This window comes from Epinephelus lanceolatus, chromosome 15 (assembly GCF_041903045.1).
Source record: "Epinephelus lanceolatus isolate andai-2023 chromosome 15, ASM4190304v1, whole genome shotgun sequence".
NCBI classification, from domain to species: domain Eukaryota; kingdom Metazoa; phylum Chordata; class Actinopteri; order Perciformes; family Serranidae; genus Epinephelus; species Epinephelus lanceolatus.
The window spans coordinates 7,075,942-7,101,869 of record NC_135748.1 but is presented as its reverse complement, the minus strand read 5'-3'; the positions used below and the strand labels follow the sequence as shown (position 1 = coordinate 7,101,869).

The following is a 25,928-nucleotide window of genomic DNA, read 5'->3' as shown; positions in this document are numbered from 1 at the left end:
ACCGAGCAGGTACTCCATACTACAGGTACTACAGTGCGTAATACATGTACTATATACTGCAGGTAATACATACTACAGGTACTGCATACTACAGGCACTACATACTAATTGTACTAGAGATACTGCACACTATGTGTATATTGCACATCTCATGCTGAGTACTAAGTAAGTATTAATAGCAGTTGCTGGATCATTGAGGTATTTAGGCCAAACTCTGTGTGTGTCTCTATTACATGTACTAAATACCATAGCTACTTCATTCAGCAGGTACTACATGCAGAAGGTACTATGTGCTACAGGGACTCGAAACTACATGTACTGCCCACTACAGGTGCTGCATACTACATGTAGGGCCTACAGTTACGTCATGCAGGTAAAACATACTTCAGGCACTGCATAGTATATGTCCTGTATACTACAGGTACTGCAGTAACTTTGACCAAAGAAAGGAGTGACTGGGAGGAAAAAGCACTGTTCAGGGTCCATAGTTGTAATAGTAGCAGGTAAAAGATTGTTGCGGCAAAAACAGAATTCGTGACCTACTTCGTGTCACGGTCGCCATTTTGTAAAATAGGCCTATTATCTTGTACTAGTCATGTTTTCCTCACAAATACAACATGCTTATGTTATTAACACAAGTCTATGATATTTTACATTGCATAAATCAGCCTAGGGGCTAACGGACTTCCCTCTACTCCCATGAAACTCGGATTAACAGCAACAATTTAAGAGAGGTAACGTTAAAAAATGTTAGCTCCATTATAACTTACAAGGTTCACTGATGAAACAGAATTATAGTTTCATCATCAGTTTCATAAAAGCTTAAATGGTATTAATTCTAATCTGTTTTTTTATCCTGCTCTGTAGCACTTTGAGATTGCTAAAATGTAAAGTGCAATACAAATAAAATGTATTATTATTATTACAGTGCACATGTTTTTCCCACAAATACAACATGCTAGCATTATTAGCATAAGTATATGGCATTTCCCATTGCATAAATTAGTCTAGTGGCTAGCAGACTATTCCTCTATTCATATGAAGCCAGGGTAAGTCACACAGAAGGCTTCAAACAGTATTTTGTGGGGGCTTTATTGTCTTTACTATTTATTGTGAAATAAAAGTAAATAAAAGCTTAATTTCCACTGGGGGAAATGGTTTTCAGTTTACAAAAATAAACAGGAGGTCTGAATCGCTGTCACACGCTGTCACACGCTGTCTATGTAGAACCTATGCTGTAGGTACAGCCTTGATTCAACACAGAAGTATTGAATCCCACTTCAGCCATAAGTAAATAATACTCCATCCAAAAACTTATGAGGCCTGAATTCATAATGCCAATGGTGACAGGTATTCACAATGGTAAAATTTATCAAGATCTCAACAGAACCCTTTCAATCCACCCAGTATATTTCAAACAATCATTTCCTCCAAAATATGAATAAAACACAACTTCTGGTAGAACTTTAAAACTTTAAGGCAGGCAACAGCACAGCACAGAAGCATTTTACTCAGCCATGTTTTTGCAAAACCATGTGTGTCAGGAACATACTGAGCATATTGCTGGACAGCAGAGAAATGGATTAGGTTTGTGAAGGGTTTGGGGAAGTTTCTATGGATCTTTTGATATTATACCCTCAGAATTGTAATTCACTGTGACTGAAAGATTTTTAGTGAGGTACTTTGTTAAGAAAGAATAACTTGTGCTGTGCATATTACTGTGAAAAAAAATTCACAACTACCCATTCTTCAGCCCAGCAGAAGGAAAAATGGAAACTGCTTAAACCAAACAAGATAAAATCAATAAGCTAAAAAGAGACTTGTATTTTTGAATAATAATAACCAAGGTAAGAGAAAGTAACACAAAGGACAGGTCTAACCTTCCATAGCTGGAGCTCTGTGTTGTAGGTGGTGGTGATTCGATTCAATAGGCGGCCAAAGTTCCTGTCATTGATAGTGTACCTGTTGAAAAAGAAAACTCATTACCATGATCAGCACAATACAAAAGAGTCCCAACATAAGTGTCACAGTCTGTCTATGCCCCTCCTCTCCAATCACATTCCCTATTGCTCAGTCCCCTTCATTGCCTTTTTCCATCCACTAGATACTGGACTTTCCCTCTTGTCCCCAACACCTGACTGCCCCACCCATCTATACTCCTGTTCCAACTTCCCTCAATTGCTGTTCCCCCTCACCTGCATCTCAATCAGCCTTAGTTCATAAATCTGTCCAGTTTCTTTCATTCCAAACCATTAAAGTTGCCATGTGCTTCTTGCCTCTGCTTTCTGTAATCTGTTTTCTGTTATCTGGAACCTGAATAATGGAATTTGTTGGCTGCCTGTTTGAACCTCTGCCTGACCTCTGTACCTTGGACTTCCTGCGTACCCCGTATTAGATTTGTTTGACTGTTTCAACTGCCTTCCCTGGGTTTGACCCTTGCCTGCCTCATGATTATTGTACCTGTAAGTGAATCCATATTGTATCTTCATTACATCACTGAGCCCTGAGCATGCTAGTCTGTCACCTGCCTCCCATCAGTGGACTAACCTGCCTTCCCCAAACCTATTGAGGCATCATTAAGGAGGCACCCTGTGTCACCTTTTGAGGGATCTTGCTTTGCCATTTACAGGTGGTATCATGGAATCCCCAGAAGAAGGTATAGTCTCAATGGCTCTGATGTCATTAGCTCTCTCAGCTGCATAGCACCATAGAGCCTTTGTTGTCCAGCACCACAGATTCTCAGCAGTCCGGTGCCACTGAATCCCAGTTGGTCATCCCTGCCAACGTCCCTCATGAACTCCAGTCAGCCATCCTTGCTGATGTCAAGCCTGAATCCCAGCTGGCCATTACTGCCAATGCCCTCCCAGATCTCCCAGATTATCAGTCGGTTGTCTCTGCACTCCCTGGTCTTAAGCCAGGTCATCAGCTGCTGGCTGCCTTTACTTACCTCAAGCCCCTCAGCCACTCCCCCATAGCGGTCCTGCCATCTGTACTGCCTTCTGACCAAACTCCAGTGGCCCTGCCTACTTCACTGCAGACTTCCAGGGCATTCCTGTCTACGTTGCTGACTTCCAGAGCATCCCCACCTTTGTCACAGACCTCCAGAGTGGTCCCATCTACTCTATTGATCCACGTCATTGTCATCTCAGTGATTTTCTTGCTGTTATTCTTCCACCCTCACATCACCATTCACATTATTGACTCTTTCATATTTACTCATATTCAGAAGTGAAACTGACCAGCTGGGAGCTTCATTTTCCAGCTGCATTTTCTGTCTAGACTCCTACTTCAGCCCATTTGAGCAGTTGACCAAATACATATTTCCAGACGGCTTCACCCCAAGACCCCACTCTTTCTCACTGAAACAAGTAGAATGGCTACTCGATTCTGGTTTCACAAGCACTTTCACTAAGTCTTCTGCATTTCTGACAAAGCCTATCTTCAGAGCATTATTTCACACATCAGCACAGCTTCAACAGCAGACAGACTGGGCCTAATTGGATAACCTTATCCCCATGCTCATCCCTTTCCTCACACCCATTCATCCATCCTTGACAACCAATACTTCCTCAGTTCATTGAACCTTTAAAATCACATGGTTCTTGCTAGTTGCATCCAGTGTTGTGTTTGGAGCTTTCATTCTGCAGCTTAAAGATTCTTTTTTTTGTGGTATGCTTGCTTGATAAAAGTCCCAGTCTGTTACTGTCAACTGTGATTGTGACAAACTCTGTTTGTCAGGTTGGAGACCTTGTTGCACTGACCTGTTGACCAAGTAGTCCCAGTTGAGTGTGGTCCAGTCCCAGGCCATGTCCTGCCCCAGTGGATTGTAGGACACATATCGCACAACAGTAAACAGATCCTGGCTCCTCACCACATTCTCATCTTTAGTAGCCTCCAGGAGCCTGTTGGATAGAACAAAGGTTATTCTCTCCACATAATTATTCTTCATCATTCTAAAGCTCCACTAGATGACATCTTTATGTAAATTTTAGTCACATTACCAGACTAAAACTAAACGTGGTGCCACAACACTGAAACACCCACTGAAACATTATAAACTCGCCCTTATTTCCAAATGAACTTCTATATATCTCAAATAAAAAGTTTAAAACAAAGTGTTTACTACATACATGAGATAGAGTTGTAATATTACAGTTCCCAAGGTCAGGAATGAACCTCCATGCTCAAATTCAATATTTTTATCTATGAGATATTAGTTTCATCTCTATCTATTACACTGAACTGATTTTCTCTTCTGAGGGTAAGATGGCAAACAACTGTGTTTTCCAGAATATCAGACATTCCCTGTAAGAGTGAAGAGAGTTCTAGTTAATGTTGCTGCCACGCAGCGCCTGGCCCTCACTAGACTGGCTGACGTCATTGCTTTGCAAAAGCTCTGTTTTCCCTGTACTCACTGAAACAACAAGCCGATGTTTTAATATGAGATTTACACACTCTGGAAACCAATATGAAAAAGCTCAGCTGTGGTTAAAGAAAAATGTTGTTTTAGTTTGTATGGAGGGCTGAAATGAAGAGAAAAGATATGTTTGCAAATTTAACAGGGATTGTGTGGACATACTCTCAGTTTGACCTCAAAAAAAGTTGGGAGGTGGGCTAGCAAAAGTGTAGCCTTATTTACAACCTGTCAGACCACTCAGGTTTGTATAGCAATGTCTCTGTGGTCTAAGAGCTTGGCAAGTAGTTTTCCTTTTTCCTTTACTGACTTAGCTCACAGGATTTTGGATTGATAAAGCTAAGTGCAGCTTTAAAGAGAAGCCAAATCCCAAAACCAAATGTGTGTGTGAAGTCTCACATCTACAGGTAAAAGCATGGTGTCCAGGCATCCACCTACTATTGGTTCATCTCAGGTTCCAGATGATATCAAGTACAACAGACACAGTCATCAAATGACACAAAAACAGCCAATGGCTGGTTAAATATGTCTTTGCCAGAGGATGTCAGGCCTCACACACATTTGTATTTGGGATGTATTTACCAAGAAAAGTGTCACAGTACACAAGAAAAAAATACTCTGTTTCCACCATGGCTTTACAAGCAGGTACAGGCCTAACCAAGTATATGATCTCATCACAGCCCAAGTGATGTAATAAAACTTTTCTCTGGTTATCAGGTCAACTGTTCTGTATAAAGAGTTGTTCTAATTACTTGTAGAGCAGTTGCACGTTCTCCACAGAGGCCAGTCCATACAGCAGCTTGTCCTTCTCTTGAGCCAAAGAAGAATCCTTGTACCTCTGGAACATTATGTTCCACTTTGCTTCTGTGCCTGAGTTCTTCATGCCATATCGATAGACCAGCAGCCTCAGGTTCACTGCTACATTGCTGCAGGTTGAAAGGTCAAGACATTTTAATGTCACGTTACCAAAGATGAAAACCATCATTCTAAAACAATATGGGTGTTAATATGTTGTTTGTGGTGGTACTTTTGTTGTTCTCACAGTAAACTGGTTGAATGTTTACAGGTTGTCCCAGTATCATCTTATTGCAACACAGTTTTTCTTGCTATTGAAAGCATCAATGGTGAATGTCAGGTTTGGGTGTCAGAATCAAATAAAAATGGTTTCTAAAAAATTAGCCTATGGTATGTCTCAAATCACATAGTTCTGTACTAAACACTGAATTTTTTGAGTGCATAAGTCCACTATGTGCATTCACACTGCATAGTATGGGGAAATGCAGTGTACTACTGCCACACTCAAAAGGGTCCAAAAGTTAAGTGAAGAATGATGGACACTTCTCACCCTCAATGGCCATCATCTTTGTGACAAAAGCGGAAGATACTTTTGACGGCGGCTGGGGACAACAAGGAGCCCGAGCTGGCTACAGTGAACACAGCTGCATTACATGGATGTTAGTTATACATATTTTTGCACTAAGTACAAATACTGTTGTCAAACAGAGGCGGTCAGTAATGTTTGTTGGGTCTGAAATGATTTGGTACCACAAACAATAACCTGAGTGCTAATGTTAGCTTGGTAGTTAATGGTAGCATTTGCAAGCTAGTTAACTTGCTCTTAGCTATGGCAGCACATTTTAATCAGCATTGACGTTGTGGCCTAAGTTTGGTTTATGTGTGGGTGACAGTGGTCAAATATTGGTGATAATACCCCACTGTGTGTTTGCAGTTCCCTTTATTAAAAAGAAGATGACGGAGAAGAAGAGGTGGTTAAAAAAAAATCTCCACAACGGCAGTGTGCACCAAACAAGAAGTACGTAGTGTACATAGTGTACTACACTGAAGTATACTTATGGAAGTATGTAATTTGAGACACACTCGTAGTCTCCATGTTCATTCTGCTGGTGATGGTTGATAAATACACTGTATTGAGGGAGTAGGTTTGACACTTTTGACACACTGAATATTTTATTGCGATACCTGAGACTTCCATTAATCCACTGGTCAAAAAGTTTGGAGGCTTCATCCAGAGCCCCCTGATCTCCCATCCGACAAGCGATGCCGAGCACATTCTCCCTCAGTAACCTGCCAAACACATTCAACAGTCACATGAGTGATGATCACCAAGGACCCATTTTACACTGGTTGGTAAATAAGTGTATAGGTTAACATAAAAGAACAAGGACACTGTTTATTGACGGCAACAGTATTATTACTGTTATCAGGTTTAATCATCTCCTTTACATTGTAAAGGAGATCAGGGGAGGATCTAAGGTGTTTTCTGAAATACAGAATAGACACAAGTCTTGTTTGTGTACGCTCTTCCTGCTGTACCTCTCCGTCTGTGATCCTTCATCAGTCCATCCAAGTTGTTTTGTGATTGCTTCAACGTGGTCACGAAACAGTTTCTAGAGAAAACAAACAATACATGTTTCTTAATTAACAATAAGGAACTATACAGAACCTTATTTTGTCAAGAAGCGAGGTTTCTACTGTATCATAACACAGCTCAGTGCACAAGACGAGAAACGGAAGTGAGGGAAGTAAAGAAACAGCTAAAGTCAAGAGGGAGTAAGATCAAAACAAACTTGTTACATAAGGTAAGATTATATACTATCACTGTCTGCTGGTATGGAGAGTTATTTCCTCTCAGGGCTGACATGTAGGGTGAGAGCACTGCCCTCTGTAGGTAGGGTCGGAGAGAGTTTCCTGCGTTTATAAGGACAGGTGTGGGCAATTAGTGCCTCTGTCTGAATCCTGGTACATGTGTGGTAGGATTGCTTGGTGTGGGCAGGTAAGGGAGATCCTGGGAGAAACATTGTTGTCATTGTCTAATGAGGTTTCTCATATTCAGTTGTAGTAGAGATGTGTCCTGACTGATCCTGGCTGATGTATGCTCTGTAACCCCATGCTGAAGAGGGAATTCAGCCCTTGTCTCCTCCTTGTCTGAGCCAGAGTAGTCAGCCTGCTGATGTTCCCATTGTCTCCTTTAATCTTTTAAATCAGCTGCGTTTTGTATAAACTCAAGGCACGAAATAGATTTTCTGCTTAACCCTGAATACACTGAATTACAAAGTATAACCCTCATATCTGCATGAGAAAAAAAACTTTAAAAGTAAGAATATCTCTAATCAACATTATTGATGAATTATGTTTTGCTGATATAAGTTAGGATACATCCTTTGTCCTGCCACTTGGAAAGAGACTTATAATGGATTTAGATATCTTGGATTTTCCCATTCCCCCAAGCTTTCTGTTCAGCTTTCAAGTAAACTTTGTTTTCAGCCTATGGTGATTAAAATGTAATCAGATCCTCAGAAATTGTTAAACTTACCAGTACATTTACTGGATTATGCAGCAAATACTAAAATATAAATGCCCTACCTTATTATTTGGTTGTATCCAATATATACTTTCTTTCTTTGAATTCTCCTAAAGCTCTTCCAATCAATATGTAGTGTAATTAACTGAGGCATTTGCACAGCAACCACATCATTACATCACTGACCTCATTATGGTTTATGTTAAAATGCAATCTGGAAATCCATTGGTTTAAAAAAACAAAAAAAAGGATTTTTTTTTTCTTCCTTTACCTCTGGAGGCACTGCCCGTAGTTTTTCGACTAACGGAAGTGCAGGGGCCTCGGGGATCGCTCAGCCCCTTCACTTCTGGCGGTATATATATATATATTGATTGATTGATTGATTATTTTTATTTACGTGTCATGCACAAAGTGCCCAACCCTCATGGGTTTATAAGACACCAAAAAAAAAGTACAGTTGCAGTGTACATTATTATTATTTTTTTTCATTTCATACATAATTACAGCCCCTCATACTTTAGACAGAATATTCTGCCTTCTCTCCCAAGCTTTACAATATATGTGTATATATATATATATATACATATATATATGTATACATACATACATACATACATACATATATATATATATATATATATATATATATATATATATATATATATATATATATCTCACATTTTTCACGTCACAGTATCACCGTTTAGACTAATCTGATGTTTGTAAAGTCTATAAACACAATGATTGAACAAACATTACTATCTCTGTGGGCATGTTTTGTAATTAATAACATGGCTATCGTAGATTAGCTGGGCTAACTGTTAGCTGTTAGCCCCGTTAGCGGTGTCTGTAATAACTCAGTAACTCAACAAACGGTCCATGAAAAAAATATTTTTTGATCCAAAACTGAATAAATACCACACATAGCAACACAAAACTGCTTAGCTAGCTCAATCATGTTGTAACTAAGACATCCGATGGAAAAAATATTTTTTTCACGTTGAGTCGTCTTTCACACAGGGCTGCCGACAGATTCTACAATGTAAATTGCAGAATCGGTCTTGAGAGATTAGTTAAAATGTTACATAGAGAGCAACAAAAAGACATTTGTGTTGATTTTGCTGAGGTGGCTTGTTGAAAATTTAGATCCCAAATAAACTTCAAGGTTAAGTTTTAAATGTCATAGCTGGAGTCATGGAGGGACTAGCGGCTCCCTTACCTGAAACTTTGGGTAGAGTGCAGCATTGCTGGAGAGCATGTCACGAACATAGGCAATAGAGGAGGCCACGCGGTCCCACACTATGTAGTCGGTCTCATTTGTCAGGTACTTGATAAGATTGAAGGCATTACCATAATCTATAACATCAGCCCTGAACAATAGAATGAAACATCAGTTACAATATCTGCATATGATGTTATGAATATTCATACAGTGCGCTGTGGGGTGAAATCTTACCTCGCAAGAGCAAAAACATCATCAATGTAGCTGGTGCGATCAGCTGCATCAAACTCCTGTTGAAGAAAGAAAACTTAGTCAAGTAGAGGATTAACGTAACAATAAAGAAATTACAGAACATACTGTAGATACCAAGGCATTTATTTGTCATAAAAGGTCATATTTGGCTCTGCTATTCTGTGTTCTTGCTCTTCTGCTCCATGCTAAGAGGTTGCCATTAAAAGTGAAACACAATATACAAGATTCAGCTCTAAAATGTTTATCCATGTTCATGTGCACGTCTGTCCGTCCTGGAAGACGGATCCCTCTTCAGTTACTCTTCCTGAGTTTTCTACCATTTTTTTTCCTTATCTGCTGTGAGGGTCCAAAGGACAGAGGGATGTTGTATGCTAGTGATGCGCGGGTCGGGGTTTTTTCCAACCCGGGTCCCGCATTTATGAAATAATTTGACCCGCTCCATCCCGCCCGCACAACCGCATCTATTTTCACAACCCACCCCACCCCGCCCCCGCCACTATTAACGTCCCCATCTTGAGGCTCTCATGCTTCTATAGTTTATCACAGGAATTGCACTTCGCGTAGCCAATGCTGCTGTCGTCTGCTGCACTAACTACCTCACAGAAATTGTCCCAAACATGAGATTTAGCAGCTTGGCCTTCTTTTCTTTTAACTCTGTACTCTCCTGACCGTAATCTTTCCCTCACTTCTTCTTTCATCTTCACTGCTTCATTGATTCTGGTTTGTTGTGGCTGCTGCTTGGCGCTTTTGTGATGTCAGGTCGCAGGTTACGTTACGTAACATGCATTTACCTAACCTACAACAGTGTTGTTAACAAGTAGGCTATATCTGACATATTTAATCTTTAATGATCCGCCCCACCTGCCCCGCCAATAAAGTGAACATTTCTTGACCTGACCCAACCGACCTGCAGGTAACCCCGCGAGACCCGCGGGTTATGGGTCAGCCCGCGCATCACTATCGTATGCTACCCTCTGAAGCTTGATTGATTGATTGATTGATTGATTGATTGATGTGTCTGGTAGCTTTAAATGGACGATTGGCTGGATGCAGGTTTATAGTGCAGCAGAGATTTATAGAATAATTTTGTGATATCTTGAGAAATTGTCAGAATTTTTGCAAGAATAAAAAATTAATTTTCAATATTACAAGAATTGGGTTATTTTATGAGTCATGAGAAAAATGTCATGATAATAAGTCGAAGTATTACATGATAAAAGGTGTTATACTGTTGATTTGAGAACAAACTTTCACACGCTAGTTTGAGCAAATTACATTACATGTGTATGTTTTAGAAATTTTTTGACTCCATTGTCATAAAATTGTCATTTTAATCTCAAAATTACTTTAATTTTTTTTCTCAAAATACTTCTTATAAAATACTTTTTCAATACTTTAAAAATCTCAGATTTTTTCCTCCTTACTGTGACCTTCTAATCCCCTCTATTCAACACTATTTAACCTGGAAATATAAACCTGGTAAAGCTGCTGGTCAACAATCATTCAACATAGCACATGCTAAAGTAGATGAATGATTTTGGTGTCTAAGCTCTCCATCACACAACACCAAGCTGTCTAATGGGATGGTGTGTCTACGCCACTCTGCAATTACACTGCCAAAGCGCTTGTTGGCAGTTGGGTATCTATGCCACTGTGTTGAGTTTCTGTTAAGTGCAGTTAAGTCTGATTGATTAAACTAACACATCTAAACCACACACAAAACACACATTAAACTTGGCTTGACAGTGAAAATATCAAACAAAAGTACAAATTCAGCTCCATTAGGCCTAACTCACAGAGTTCACAGACAAAACAGTCGTCTTTTGCAAGACACATTTGCCCCACAAATACACTTGCTAGTGTTATGAGCATAAGCCTATGATATTTTACATTGCATTAATTGGCCTAGTAGCTAAACTTTTCCTCTGCTCAGATGAATTTAGGAACAGCAACATTTAACAAAGGTAACGTTACAAACTTCAGCTCCGCCTTAACTAACAAGATGTACTGACAAAATACTATACTACACACATTTTCCCCCACATATACTAAATGCTAACGTTTCTTTTCTTGTTCTCATATAGAGCCAGGATAAGTCAAACACAAGACTTCAGGTCTTATTTTGTAAGGGCTTCGCGATTTACAGACCCTTTTACTGTTAGTAAACAGTTTGATGTTTTTTGGTGGGTGGGGCTTAGATGGAGGCAAAACAATTCTCCACAGACATTAGCTAGCGCTAGCTAGCAATTTATGTTGGCTGTTTTAGACAGTGTAGGGAAATGATTTGAGTGGTGCATTTAGAAATACTCATTCTGAGTGCCTGAGCATTATGGAGAAATTCAATATTCCTCTTAAAACCTCCCCAATTTCTGATTAAGTGGACATAATAACCCTTAATACAAATAATGTTATTCATCCCTACAACAGTAAATACTTTTTCCCTAACCTGATATGATCCAGTCCTTTCATCTTATCACATTTAACCATAGTTGTCTTTGTTTTTGCTGATGGGCAGTGGCAGCTAGTATGAGAAAGAATACAAGTTTTGAGCCACGACTCCTTCTATTATGGCTCCAAACAACACAAGACAACATTTTAAGACTCCTATGTAGTCTACAGCCCTGTGGTGGCCAGTTGTGTTTTGCCTCCAGCTAATAAACCGAGGTCATTATGACGTCAGCCCTAAACGTTTTGTTTCTTACTTTGGTGATGGTAATGGTTTTCAGTTTACAAAAACAAACAGAAGGTCTGCATCACCATGAGATGAAGGCAACATACGTCTCTAGGGGGGTGCACGTCAGGCTACAGCACAGGTACCCAATGATTCAGTGCAGAAGTATATGAGCCCTGCTTAACAGTGCAATCACTCAAAGCTCACTAAACGTCTTTAAGCAGACTTGAATGAAATGTAAGTATCAGACAGCATAGCAGAGGATGAGGGTGAGCAACTTTGACAGCAAAAGTATTGGTACTTACATATTTATTCTATACCAGATGGACTGTATATAACAATACAATCTCTATCAGTTAGCATTCGATAGTATCAACAGTACCGAAGCTATAAAAGAAAATATCTATAATCAGATTTTAACACAAGGCTGCACAGAAGAAAAAATAGGGAGGAAAATAAGCTGGTCTTTACAGTAAAAAGCCTGACTGGAAGGCATGTGTTCAGTGACTTTTTCTGTTCCCGCACTGTATGCAGGTTGTTAATTAAAAAAAAAAGGCAAAAATGATCCTCATGTGTGCCCAGGACTTTTTTTTCTTTTTGCCTTGGTATTGTAAGAGGTATTGAGTATCGTTTGTTTTTACACAGATATTGAATAGAAGTTTAAAATTCTGGTATAGTGACAACCCTAAGTCAAACATACTGAGACATACTGGTTCCTGCAAAAAACAGATTACTGCTGAACTTGAAAGTCTGCTAGGTAGTGTGTACATGTGCAGTGTGTTTGTAGATCTGTGAGGACAGCTTTACCGAGTGGTTGTTCTGAAGCTGTCGACTGATAGCGTCCCACATGAGGTCGTCATGGTTGACTCTGTAGAATCCAATGTGATCATTGTTAGCCTTCAGCAGCCCGTCCTCTGAGGCTAAGTAGTTACTGATGACATGCTCTGAAAATCAACACAGTCATGAGTGTGTCAGTGTGTGAGTGAAAATTGACATTTTAGCTGCAGTGGTCAATTTCTGCTATAAAATATATACCTCAGAGTTTATTTATGATGAAATATATATTATTTCCTATTTATCTACTAGGTTATATAAAGCAGACATCATATACCTACGCTTTGTCATGCCCCCCCCTAGTGTGTGGTAATGACACCAAGGGCACCCTTTGACATTAATAGAAGACCAAGCTTTAAACTAACTCAAAGGTAAACTTGTCTGCAGCAATATGTAACGCTGACAGGAAATGATGTGGTATAAAGAGCGAGAATCTCTGTATGCGGTGGATGCTGGGTGGTGGATGGGTTAAACAAAACAAGATTTTTAGCCAGGAGACTGCTGTTAGTGTCCCGTGTGAAACCAAAAGTCAACATTGTTTTAATGTGAAGTGTTTGTTGGACCCACCCACCCTACTCAGACTTTCGCTGCCATAACTTTTATTCTTGTCCCACCGTGTTTGCCCCTGATGCCACTAGCCATCGTTAAACTATAACGACGACCGGCTGCGTATTATGTCGACGTTAAAGGATGTTTGTTTTTTGTCAGTGTCTGACACCAGAAGTCACTGCCCAAGCGCTGGATTTCAACGAGTGAAATCTGGTTGTTTGATTGAGTTCAATTCAAAGGGGCTTTAATGGCATCAGAAACATACATGTGAAATATAAACAAATGTATATAAAGATCTGCTAGACATTTATTTAAATACATGTCGCTGCTGATTGGGTAACACCTCTGACACACCCACCAAACAGGAGAAAACACTCTGCAAAGCCTGTTGCACATCATTTTACACGTCTTTCAAACCAGAAAGTGTAGCAAAAGGGTGCACACCATTTTCAGATTGGATGTGCCCACTTTACTTACTTATTCTAACCTAAAATATGATCCTTTTTCTAACTCTAACCAAGTCGTTTTGTTGCACATATCCAACCAAGACCATTCGACAACATTAACCAGGTGTTGCAATGTGTTTCACCCAGGAGAAAGCTGTGCGTCACATAGAGACACAACAGGATGCCTTGGAATGCGACGCTGAGGGGGCGTAACAAAGCATTATTTGTTGACCTGGAAATGAGAATGGGATGCAGCATCTTCATCATGAGAAAACAGAATACATTTGACATAAGTCACTGCCTGGCTAAAAGGCAAAACTCTGATTATATGTTTTTATTATCATTCTTATTATCATTATTATTTTGAATGTGTTGAACCATAATTAAACTGAGCATACTACCTGTGCTGCTCTTGTCAAACATCTCCAACATATTTTTGTCACTTTCCACAGAATGCCATTTGACTGGAATTGTCCACTTGTACCTGTAACAAAATCTCATTAATTGTTATTGATGCACTAGCATGCAAAACCTACAAATGTATAATAAAGTATTAAAAATGCATTCAGATTTGATTCCTTAAAAAACTGTGCTTGTCTCTCCTTTTAGCTCTGCTTTGGTTCTCCACCAACTCCTGAGGGAAAAATGTCTCTTTAGCTGCTAAATGCTACAGATATTCACCAGCTAGTCCCTAACTATGTCTGTGTGCTGTTTACTGCTGAGCAGATTGTGTACAGTAACTTTATTGGCGCTTTTTCCACTGCAAACGGCTGCTGACTTAGGGAGTGGAATGGGGCATTTTTATCATCATTGCATCACTGACCCCAGAGGTGAAGGAGGCTGACTGGCATCCGCTTTAGGATCCAGGAGGAATCGCTTTTGGGTTAGTCTGGCATTCGTCTCTGAGACAGACAGGTGCAGCACAGGATAACCCATTTGTTTGGTCCATGTATCCATTACGTCTGCAACCGGCAGCCCACTCACCTGGACAGAGGGAGGAGAAACTGGCTATTGCTCACAAAAACTCACAGATGAAACATTACTTTGAAAGTCAGTGGCACAAGTTGAACCTTTGACCCTGTCATTACATTCGATGCCAACGTGAAGTGATGAAACTTGGCAGCTCGAGGATGAGGTAGCAGCCTACATCAAGGTTAAGACACCCAAAGAGGGTCCTTTTGAAGTCTTATGTTGGTGGAAGGAGCATGTTAAAATGTTTCCTGACCTGGCAGTAAATGCACGGAATGTTTTCACCATCACAAGCACAGCCAGTGAAAGAGATGTCTCCTACGCTGGATTTGTAATTCAAGAGCAGAGAATCCAGGTTGATGTGTGGAACTGCAGCTTGTGTATGTTTAATCACGGGTGTGGGTTGGGTCGCAGGACTTTTATTAATGGATGCGGGCAGGGGCAGGGGCAGGTGCGGGTGCAGCTTTGACTTACCATAATAACAGGTAATGGACTGGCTCTGGTACTGAGCTTTACAGGTATGGGCTGGTGTGGTTTTCAAAAATGTACTGGTGCAGGACTCTGTGACCACGTAATTGGTGCCTGGATTTTAGTTCCAAGACAATGGGTGCGGTTACATGACGGCTTCTCATTCGGAATGAAATCATTAGGAATTAAAGTTTTTCCAGGTAGTTTACATGGGAAATATTCATTCCGAATGAGGGTTTACACGGGAGATCAGTTCAATCGCCTTTATTCAGGTCTGCGCAAGGTTTGGGGCAGGGAAGGTTTCTGATTGGATAGGGGGCGGGCGGATGTTACGTGTTTACGTTTACCGGAAGAAAACATTGTAGTCCTCGTTCCAGATAACAAGATGCTTGACATTCTTAGTGCCTTTTTCGGGTGTGTTTTGCTTATATTCTTGAAGCAGCAGTACGACAACAACCTTGTTCTGCTAATGCTTCGTCTGTTGAGGAGGAGAAGGGAGGTAGAAGGTTGAAGAACGGAGAGGAGAAGCTGCCATCTTGTTGCGCATGCGCACTATATACGTCATCGCACCAGAAGGGCAAGGAAACGAACATGCGCAGAAAGACCGGAATGAACTTAAAGAGGAATGAGTGTATACAAGTGCAAGAAATTCTTTCATTGGGAATTAAAAACAGAATCTTCCAGCCCCTTACATTGGATTGAATTTGGCCATTTTCATTCCGAATTAGGCGTTTACAAGATCACTTTTAATAGGAATGAACTTTCATTCCGAATGAAAAGGGAAATAAACTGTCCATGTAAACGCACTCTATGCTTCTTTGAGTTAATAAAACTCTACACTACAATCACTACATATACACCTCCCTGCACTGAATATGCAGGGATGTTTCCACCAGGTGGATGGTAGACATACAAAGTGCTGAACTGTGACAACAGAATCCGGAAATCTTGTACAGACCCCTGTCTGTGGTTAGATTTAGGCAATAAAGGTACTTTGGTTAAGGTGAGGAAAAGGTTGTGATTTGGGTTAAATATTTATTAAAAAAGGTAATAATAAAAAATGATGCTGTCATCACTACGAGTGGATTGTATATTGGAAAAACGCCTTTTCTGGTGGAAAACAAATTAAATACATTGCCAGTGAATGTTTTGCTGATAGGTTCAGTTCAACATTTTTGCAACTTGCTATGTACATTCATTAGCAACATTTCCTCATTATATTAATTCAACATAATTCACTCAGCATTATGATTCCCTCATAATTAATTTGCTGTTTAAAATGAGTTGTATAAAAACTTTATTTTTTGGAGAACTATTTCCAGTCTTTGTACTAAGATAGACTAACCACATCCTGGCAAAGTTCAAACATACACTGGCGAGGGATGCCCAGAAGTTGGCTGTTTTGGCGTTCTTGAAGTAGTAGTCCTTCAAATATTTCTGGTGAAAAAGAAGGAAAAACAACTTTCATCAATCAGTTGCTTGAACACATAAATGAACATTAATCAAAAGAGCAACATCCATTGTTAAATATCTGTCGTGAATCTACAACAGTCTGACTTACTCGGCAGCCGTCTCTGAACATATCTTTACCCATCCAATCCTCCAACATCCTGAGAATGGACGCTCCCTGGATGAAGTTACATAGAAGTATTCTGTTACATGATACATGTTACACTGTCTGTATGGTGTTGGTTATGTAACTGGTAAGTCATTGGAACCTTAGATTGAAACCTTGATTGTGTCAGGTTTTCCAGTACCTTGCTATATGAGATGGCATCAAACACAGAGGTGATCTGAGCTGGGGTCGACACATCCACAATGATCGGATGGGAGGAGAGGAGGGCGTCATCCACCATGACAGGAAGCACATCACTGATGATCATGATGTCTCGCTGTATACCACCAGAGGACACAAGGCAAGTTTCAAGATACTGACATCCTCACAATGACTAGTCTACTGTCAGTGGATTCATTATTGTGCGGATTAAAGGAGAACTCACCATGCCCCAGCTGGGTTCAGCTTCCTCCACACCGATGTACTCAAAGAAACTGGCAAAGCCCTCATTGAGCCAAAGGTCATCCCACCAATCCATAGTCACAATGTTCCCAAACCACTAGAAAGAGAAACAGAGGAAATTATAAGGATTTTGTGGGGACAAATTAACCTGCTAGGGTTTTACAGAGTGGAAAAATTAGGCATGGGCCCCTTCTGACTCCCCTTTTTTTTTCGCATGCTTGCAGAGAGAATCAGGCCTTTATTTGACACAGACTTATATTAGAGACAGGTCTATGTTTAATAACCAACACTTCATCCATGTGTATCTCTGTTGTCTGGATGAATTCAGTATATTGTACATTTCCACAGCACCAATTCCATCAGGTATAACAACAGAGTCATGTCAACTTTACTGTACTGGAACATCCGGAATGGAAGCATTGGAAAATGAAGCCAACACGTATGTGCCAATTGCAAATTGCAATTCCGCTAATGGCCACTTGAGTCTGGCTTCAAAACTGATTCAATCCCCATAGGCCCCCATGTTAAAATGTCCAACTTTACAGCAGAAACAGGGCTGGATTCACCATAGGGCATACCGGGCAATGCCTGGTGGGCCGTTGGCATATTTTGGGCTGGCACAATCGTAATTTACTTAATGTAATTATGTAGATATTTTTAATGGCCTTTAAAGCACGGAAAACGGCCCACTGGTTATTTGTCTACACTGACATTGGGCTGGCTGAAGCAAATCTCTCAGCCCTTCCTCCTCAGCCCACCTCCTCCCCACTCATTTTCTGAGTTCTCCTGAGTTTGAGTAGCTGGCTGTTGGCCTTGTGCATAGTGGTGGAGTGCGTAGCCTACTAACATACACTGATGGATAAACCACCAAAGCGCAAGGAAGGTGTGGAGAAGCTATGGGAGAAAAGGCGCAATAATCTCCAGGGAGATGCAGCCAAATGCGTGAAAATATCTGACTTGTTTGCTGTAAGATCTGGTGCAGCCGTCCATGCCAAGTGCAGTACATCCGGTCGCATCAAACATAAATGTGGACCTGCAAGAGAGTAGTTCAGGAGAAGAGGTGGCTGCTGCTGGAGATGATTCAGAGGAGGAGGAGGAGGAGGAGGAGGAGGAGGAGGGAGGGACAGAAAAATATGGCCCAGAGACAGATTGAGGAGAACAGAGTAGCTACTGCCGGCCTGGTAAGGAGTTATATCAGCAGAATGAACGAGAGACTCTTTCATGTAGGGAGGGAGATTGTTTGTGTGCGTCCGTATAAGGGTGTCCACCTGTCCTGCTTTTCATGCATTTGAGCATTTGCCATGAAATGATAAATCTTGTAGAGTTTGTTTGCCAAGTGCTTTCACCAAAGTACAGGCATTGTGTACTCCGTGGCCATCTACTACCACCAGGATGTATATGAGAAGTGAATGAGCACACTGATTTTCTAGCCTTAGTACTCTCTTCCAGGGCACGTAGGGTACTACTGAGATTTATTTTAATTTTGGTAACAGCGTAGTGTGTGTGTATGGCATTTCACCAATCATAATGGGCCGCCATGGCCAAAAATGCCAGGGCCATTTTTTTGTCCCAGTCCAGCCATGAGCAGAAATATAGATATTTACAGCCTGGAACAAAAAAATGTTTTTGGTCTCTGTGATTTCCCCATTCATGAAAACTGTATGGAGTGAATTTTTATATAACTCACCTGTTTGAATGTTGTTAAGGCTTAAAGTTATACATAATTAAGGGCGTGGCCAGTTTGAGTAACTACTAAAAAAACTGTCTAAGGAGTTGGATGTTCAGTTTAGCTAGTAAGTCCATTTTCTTTTAGTGGTTTTAAGCCTGTTTTTCACTTGTGAAAATTAGCATTATCACACTAACCATAAATGGACCTAGCTAACCGAGCTAGCAGGTAGCATTAGGGTTAGCTCCACCCTAATGTCCAAATATGGTCACTTCTGACTTTAAAATCCAAGATGGTGACGGACAAAATGCCAAACTTGACATTTCAAAATGGTAGTCCACATACAAATGGATGAGGTCATCCATTAATATATACACACTGTGAATGGAAGTGATGGGAGTTAACTACAATTCTGTTGTACTGATGGAATCACTGTGTGGACATTTACATTCAGCTAAATGCACAAAGTGATCTATAAAAGAACAGGTAATTCCACATATCCTCAGTGCAACCAGCCTTTAAATATTGCCCCAGATATTGTTTGTGACTACTTTTATTTGAATATCGGATTGTGTTCTACAAAATATCAAAACAATGATGGAATTACAACCAGATTTTGCCCCCTTCTATGAGATAGTTCTTTCAGCCTATAAGCCTGTTGTGCCTATTAACATACAAACGTTTTAATGTGCTCCTGTAATTGAATTAAATTATTTAATTGAATTGAACTGAAATAAATCCAAATGCCACAAACCATACAAGATAAATCTTGGGCCTATGAGGCTTCTAAGGGTCTGGGGACCAGAAGCAGTTGCTCACTTTGGTAATCCACCCTAGCATATGTGTATATTGTATTAAACTCTGTACTGTAAAGGTTTAAGGCTATTCATGTGAGACTGCCTCATAAAAACTTGCCACCCAAAGGACTATTTGTACATCATCATATTTAAAATGAACCACTATTGATCCCTCATTCCCGTAACTTTGAAGAGTTCATAAAAGTTTATTTGAGTGCTTCATGGCCCCTTATCTCCCATCATAGTGAAATAGTTGATATCTTGCAAAGATATGTGCATCATAAAAAGCTTAAACAATAGCACATAATAGATTTTAAACATTTACAATTCTGAACTCTGAACTATTGTTTTCCTTTTCAGTAATGGATCTTTCCATCCGTGTGTGTGAAATAAAGATAAAAGCCTGTGTTCCATTGCCAAAACAATAGTGAGCTTTGGGGTTGTAATGTGACACTGAGATAAAACTATACTGAAACGACAGGCATGGGGTTTTGCACATATTGTGTCCTCCTCTTCTGATTGTAACACAAACACCACCTGAGATATAGTGAAGAATAGTTTAATTGAGTAAGTTATTTATTATCTGTATCATAGCGATAGTGGGATTTGAAACTTAATTTCTGGGCTTTTTTCTAGTTGTCTCCCTTTTAAATGGACTTAGCCTGAGTTCAACTAAAAAGGTATCCCCTATATGTTACTCCAATAGAGTGGCAATATTTTTATTATTTATATATTTAAAAGTACCTAAAAATACCTAAATCATTTTGCACAACTGCATTCAAGATCCAGACATATGCAGCACAACAAAGGGGAAAAAAGAGTCCTATAGCCTCTAATGCTACTTAAAAGTTCTGACAGCCACATGTGCTGTATAAGTAGAATAAGCAGAGTTAGTAATAAGTATCCAGAAAGTAGTACCTGGTGAACCAGCTCATGGGCAATAACACTTGCCACTCGCTGCTTGTTGTAGGATGATGACTGTTTCTCATCATACAGCAGGTTGGTTTCCCGGTAGGTGATGAGGCCCCAGTTCTCCATGGCACCAGTACCAAAGTCAGGGATGGCTATCTTATCTGGATCAAAACAGCACAGAGAGTCCACTGAAGTAACTGCTTATCATATGTTTTATTGCAATACTGCCTGAGTAATTCTTGTGAGATTGTATTCAAGTTGGAATGAACATTCTTTATCCCCAGATGATTCCTAATTTTATCAAACTATATCCAGTGGTGTAGTGGATGGTATAACAGGTAAATGGGGTATACCCACTTCTTTTTCTGGGTGTTCACTCAAAGAGGTACTGACAAACAAGGATGGATATTTCATTTCACTGTTAGACAGTAAACAATAACATTTATCAAGAGCAATTTCTGAAGGAGCCACAAAAGGTGCCACCAAATGTAATGTTATAACTGTACTATTATTAGATTCCTTGTGATCAGGACTTCATTGTGCATAAGACTTGAGGTGTTTTAGAGGAAGTGTTCTGCTGGATCCAGAAAGATGCCAGATGACACTGGCACTGAAACTGTGTGAGAATGGCACCAAAGAAAGGAGATAAATCAGCAGCTATAGCAGAGAAGAAGCTGTAGGTGTGTCTACAGACACAGGAGGGCAGAGGAACAGAGAGGTGACATTCTGCACCCAGCTGATACTCTGGGAGTGATACTTGTTGTTAAAGCTTACTTTTACCAGCCAAGGGTCAGAGGTGGGGAATGGTGCAGAATGGCAGTCACGCCCAGGCCAGGTCTAGTATTTAGTGAACAGTCCAAGTGCAAAACAATGCAATGAAATTAAGGATCATGTCCTTATGGGTTATGCTTAGCATAACTTTTCCTCGGCATAGTAAAAAAAAAAAAAAGGTTGCTACCTTAATTCATCACTTATTTGACACTCCACCTGGTGAGCATGCCAAGTGATCCAAATCAAACACACCTATGATGTTGTGTGCAAATTAGCCTAATACAGGCTAACATGCTAAAATGCTCAGGGTGGATCCTCCAGCAGGGACTCCTGCTTTCACTGAGGAACTTTTACCTTCAGCAAGGTGTGTGAGGACTTCTACTGTTTTTGACAAAAATTCTTGTTGTGACCGCATTCAGCTCAATGTGTGGGAAAACTCTGAGGAGCACAATGGGACAGAGAGGCCAAGTGGAGTAGTTACACCGGGACAGAGAGGCTGAGTGGAGTGGTTATGGTGGGAAAGAGTGAACTGGTTATATTAACATTTTAAAAATGAACAAGCAAAGAAGTTGAATGTAGAGCAGATTTAAGACTTTAAGGTGCACAAGGCTCACAGTTTTTTAACCTCTTTAACTCTGCCAGGACACAGACGTCCTCGCTCCCCTCCTTCTCTGTTAAATGGTATCTCCCAGGCGCACTACGTCATCAAACCATGTGATGTTCGGTATTGCCGGATTTAGGAAGCTCTCGACTTCTCAAAAATAACATCGTTTTTCTTTTATTTCTTATGGATTTCACACCAGAGCAGCCTAAACACACATAGCGATGAGTGGTGACAAGTCATGTCATGCCGTTTTTCGACGGGAAACGTTAAAGGATTACTCGCGATCTTATGTGGAGCTGTTAGCGGGGACTTAGCTGGTTTATAAAAGGTAAGAGTCTCAGTCCTACCACTATTTTTGGCTGAGATATACCGTCTAGAAAGTGGGATCATAACTTTCACGTTTCATATAGCTTTATTTGGTGATATTTTATGGTGTTTCTGTGTCAAAAACAACATCAGCTATCATAATCACACCTGATTTCAATAAGGTACGATGTTTGAAGCTGGCTGAGTGTTGTTTGATCACTGATCAAATCAAATGTTCATTGATAGTGTGCCTACAGCCCTATAGTGTCATTTACCTGCTCAGATGAAGCCACAGACAGTTATTCATCCTAAAAATCTTCAATTTTTTACTGACTTCAGAGGCCCATTACTCTGTCTGTGTATCACCTAGAGTGTTTCTGACACTTTCACAAGAAACTTCAGAGAGTTTTCTTTCTGGCAAGACCTCATGCATGCAGATAGTCAGAGTGGTTCAGAAGCTAGTCATTTTAGGCGTTTTTGCTGCAAAATGGGGGTGGAGTACAGGTTTTTAGGTTAGGTTTTTAGTCACTCTGATGATAAAGTCACTAATCACTGCGTTGCCACGTTACATGTGCGCATGCTTCATAATGTATAAAAACTGTTCAGTCTCTTCTTTGCTGTAATAAATGCTTGTGGCTGCAGCCAGTGTGCAGTTTAGATTGCTCAGACAGCTCCATGTTGTCTGCCTTGATGATGATTTTATTCAGCTGTTGATTCTATAGAGTGTCAGGGTAAAATATGCTAATGTTACCGTTGAACTGAAGTTGATTCCATTGCATGTATTAAGGGTCAACCGTTAATACTATTAATCCATTGTGCTAAGGGATAACAGTCATTCCTGTTCTGGGTGGCGTTCTGACTGTTTTAATTGTAGCAGCTAGAGGAAACACAGTATGGAGATCCTATAAGGGAGGGTGGGGATAGTTTTCCTGGGACATCTAATCAAATAATAGAATCACAAAAAAACTGTATTTGAGAACATGCTGCCAGCTGAATAAAACTGCAGCCACTGAGGGCTCTAGCAGGGACTTTTAGGTTTATTACTCTTATGAAAACCATGTGACCTTGAAAATAAAGTATGTGTCTCATTGTAGGGTGGAAACAGTACAAATAGATTGATTATAGGCTGCTAAGTGCTGCAAATCTGACACGCATGACACAGACTACAGTCTAAACATACCCAGTTTTGAGATGGAGTATGTCATGTTGAAATAGTCTTCAAAGTAGTCAAAGATGACCTTGGTTGTGTTGGCTGCATACTCTGCAGTTGCTATCTGACTTGGCTGGGCGTAGATTCTCAACTGTAAAGGCAGAGGAAAACAAATCACGCAAGTTAATTTGAAATCTTTTCAACTGATAGCACTGACAGTGACGCATAATGGGAAACTCACAGGAATTCCTCGGGCAGAAGTTCTTTCCACATGACCGAACTGGTGCACTGCAAAACATACCAAATAGGTACTCATTGGAATGGACTTCTGGAAGGTGGTCTTCACTTTATTGCCAGGCAGTTGTTGAGGGGTGCCCTGGAGAGACAGAGAAAAAAAGGCTAATGGGCTAATGTGGATGTCACTCAGACTGTAGAGCTGGGTGGATCCCCTGGCCCCAAAACAAGATTGATTCCTCTGCTTTCAGTATTCAAAGCGTTTCCTCCAAGCCTGGCTTTCTCTTTCTTTGTTTTTTTCCCTGGACCATGGGAAAGTTTGAGTAACTATGCTCCCTCTACCTAAAGCAACCATTCTCTGCACCAACAGGAATGTAAGCAGTTTCATTGGCAAAGTAACTCTGTACATACAAAACATTCATAGCCATAATTATAAGTAGTTAGTAGTAAAGCTGTAAAAGTGTGGGATTTATGCTGAGTTCAGTTGATGAACCACGTTTCCTCTAGAATAAAAACCATGGACAAGCCCTTTGCTGAAGAAGTCAGTTAAATTTACTCAATAAAAAAGGCACTGTTGTGACAAACTATTTTCATGGCAGACATTTTAACAGTCATTTGCCAAACTGATGACTGTGGCTAGCAGATTTCATTAGCTGTAGCTAGCTGTAGCTAGCTAGCTGATTAATGTTAACTCTATTGGAAACTGCTTAGTGTTACAAGAAAAATATGGCTACATACAGTACATGGTCAGCCCAGTCACCAGGAGGAAATGTTGGCACTGTGCATCTCTGCGAACCATGGATACAGTACATTTATAGGCTTCATACGTATCATATCGACATTTGTAAAATGATGTAGTATATGAGTTGATTTTGTCATGTGGAGGTGGAGGGGACAGAGGATTGTGTGACACTTAGGTAAGATGCCTGTCAATCCACAGACCACTGCTTGAAACCAATAAACGACAAAACCAGACATGTTTTAGCAAGACATCGCAGTGTTTCCAGCAGCTTTTTAGCCACCCATCATAGGTGCTTTGTAGCAACCCGTGAGTGTTTCCACCTGGGATAGTGCCATGAAAAGAGGCTGTATTTTATCAAAAGATCACTACATTTCTTGTTTAGGTAGTGCTAAAAAGCGGTCATCTTCGTGGAGACATCACAAATCACAAATAGTGCCAAGAAAGGTAATCGATTTTTAGGGAGACATCACTGTGTTTCCACTGGGGACAGTGTCATAAAAAGCAGTTGTTTTTTTATCGGGATACTGCAGTGTTTCCTGCTGGGATAACGCCACAAAAAGCGTTTGTTTTGTACAAAGACATCACTGTGTAACCCCTTAGAATAGTGCCATGAAAAGCAGACTTTTTTCATTAAGACATTGCTGCATTTCCAGCAGGGATTGTGCCACTAAAACCTGGAATTTTAAGCCAAAACACAATCTTTTTCTAATCATAACCACGTTTTTTTGTCCCTAAACCTAATCAGCATTCAGTGTTTTTGAAACTTCAAGTTTCAACATATCCGCTACCTAATAACGTACAAATGTAATGTATCCGTAGTTTGCAGAAATGTACAATGCTAACATTTCTTGTGGTAATTATGGTACATTGTTAAATTCTGAGGCTAAAACCACAGTTCAGCAACCTCAACAGTTTAAGGTCCACGAAGAAGACATCAAAGAGCCTAAGTAATCGCAGGGTAGAGCTGTTACCTATTGTAGCACAGTGTTATAAAAGTAATACATATACAGGCTGATTAAGAGCAATAAAAATGCTGTGTTGTCATCAAAGCACTGTTTGCATGCTCACTATAGAAAAGTTAGAAATACTTGGACATGCACCACAGAGGTTAGACTGATGCCTTATTGATTGTATTTTGGAAGGAATTTGGGATGAGGAATAACTGATATGTTTCACAAACACTACCTTGGGTAACTCTCCTTACACAATCTATTAATGTAGAGAATTCCAAAGCCTGACAGATGTGCCAGGCCTAGTTACGATTGCAAAGCACCAATTGGGCAATCACTATTCAAGGAAGGGGGTTAGTGAGAGGTCATGTTGCCCTGGGTAACATTGAAGTCAAAACCCCATCCATACAAGTTGAAAATGTTGCAATGTTATTTTAGTGAAAAAATGTTTGTTATATGACACAACATGAAGTAAAACAAGCAAAACTAGAGTGAAATATTCACTTTAAGGTGAAAATTGACTTCCTGATGGGTTCTAAGATCAGTCAGAGACTGCTCTCATACAAACACACATGCAGTGTGTACATTGCTAGCTAGCCACAGCTAGAGTTTGTATAGTCTGAACACTGGCT

The 25,928-nt window shown here is 40.2% G+C and overlaps 1 protein-coding gene across 2 annotated transcripts in view; it reads right to left on the bottom strand.

Annotated features, from left to right (window-relative positions):
* enpep (glutamyl aminopeptidase) overlaps window positions 1–25,928 on the bottom strand; it is a 41,065-nt gene that overhangs the window by 1,379 nt on the left and 13,758 nt on the right. For both annotated transcript variants that reach the window (XM_078174871.1, XM_033643232.2), the window contains 17 exons: window positions 23,612–23,746; window positions 23,401–23,521; window positions 20,546–20,700; window positions 17,148–17,261; window positions 16,905–17,039; window positions 16,709–16,774; window positions 16,519–16,584; window positions 14,534–14,694; window positions 14,112–14,194; window positions 12,689–12,825; window positions 9,193–9,248; window positions 8,956–9,106; window positions 6,749–6,822; window positions 6,395–6,499; window positions 5,167–5,340; window positions 3,762–3,902; window positions 1,881–1,962 (listed from right to left, as the gene is read on the bottom strand). In XM_078174871.1, coding sequence (XP_078030997.1) covers window positions 1,881–1,962; window positions 3,762–3,902; window positions 5,167–5,340; window positions 6,395–6,499; window positions 6,749–6,822; window positions 8,956–9,106; window positions 9,193–9,248; window positions 12,689–12,825; window positions 14,112–14,194; window positions 14,534–14,694; window positions 16,519–16,584; window positions 16,709–16,774; window positions 16,905–17,039; window positions 17,148–17,261; window positions 20,546–20,700; window positions 23,401–23,521; window positions 23,612–23,746 — 1,956 coding nt within the window. The remainder of the gene's footprint in view (window positions 1–1,880; window positions 1,963–3,761; window positions 3,903–5,166; window positions 5,341–6,394; window positions 6,500–6,748; window positions 6,823–8,955; window positions 9,107–9,192; window positions 9,249–12,688; window positions 12,826–14,111; window positions 14,195–14,533; window positions 14,695–16,518; window positions 16,585–16,708; window positions 16,775–16,904; window positions 17,040–17,147; window positions 17,262–20,545; window positions 20,701–23,400; window positions 23,522–23,611; window positions 23,747–25,928) is intronic.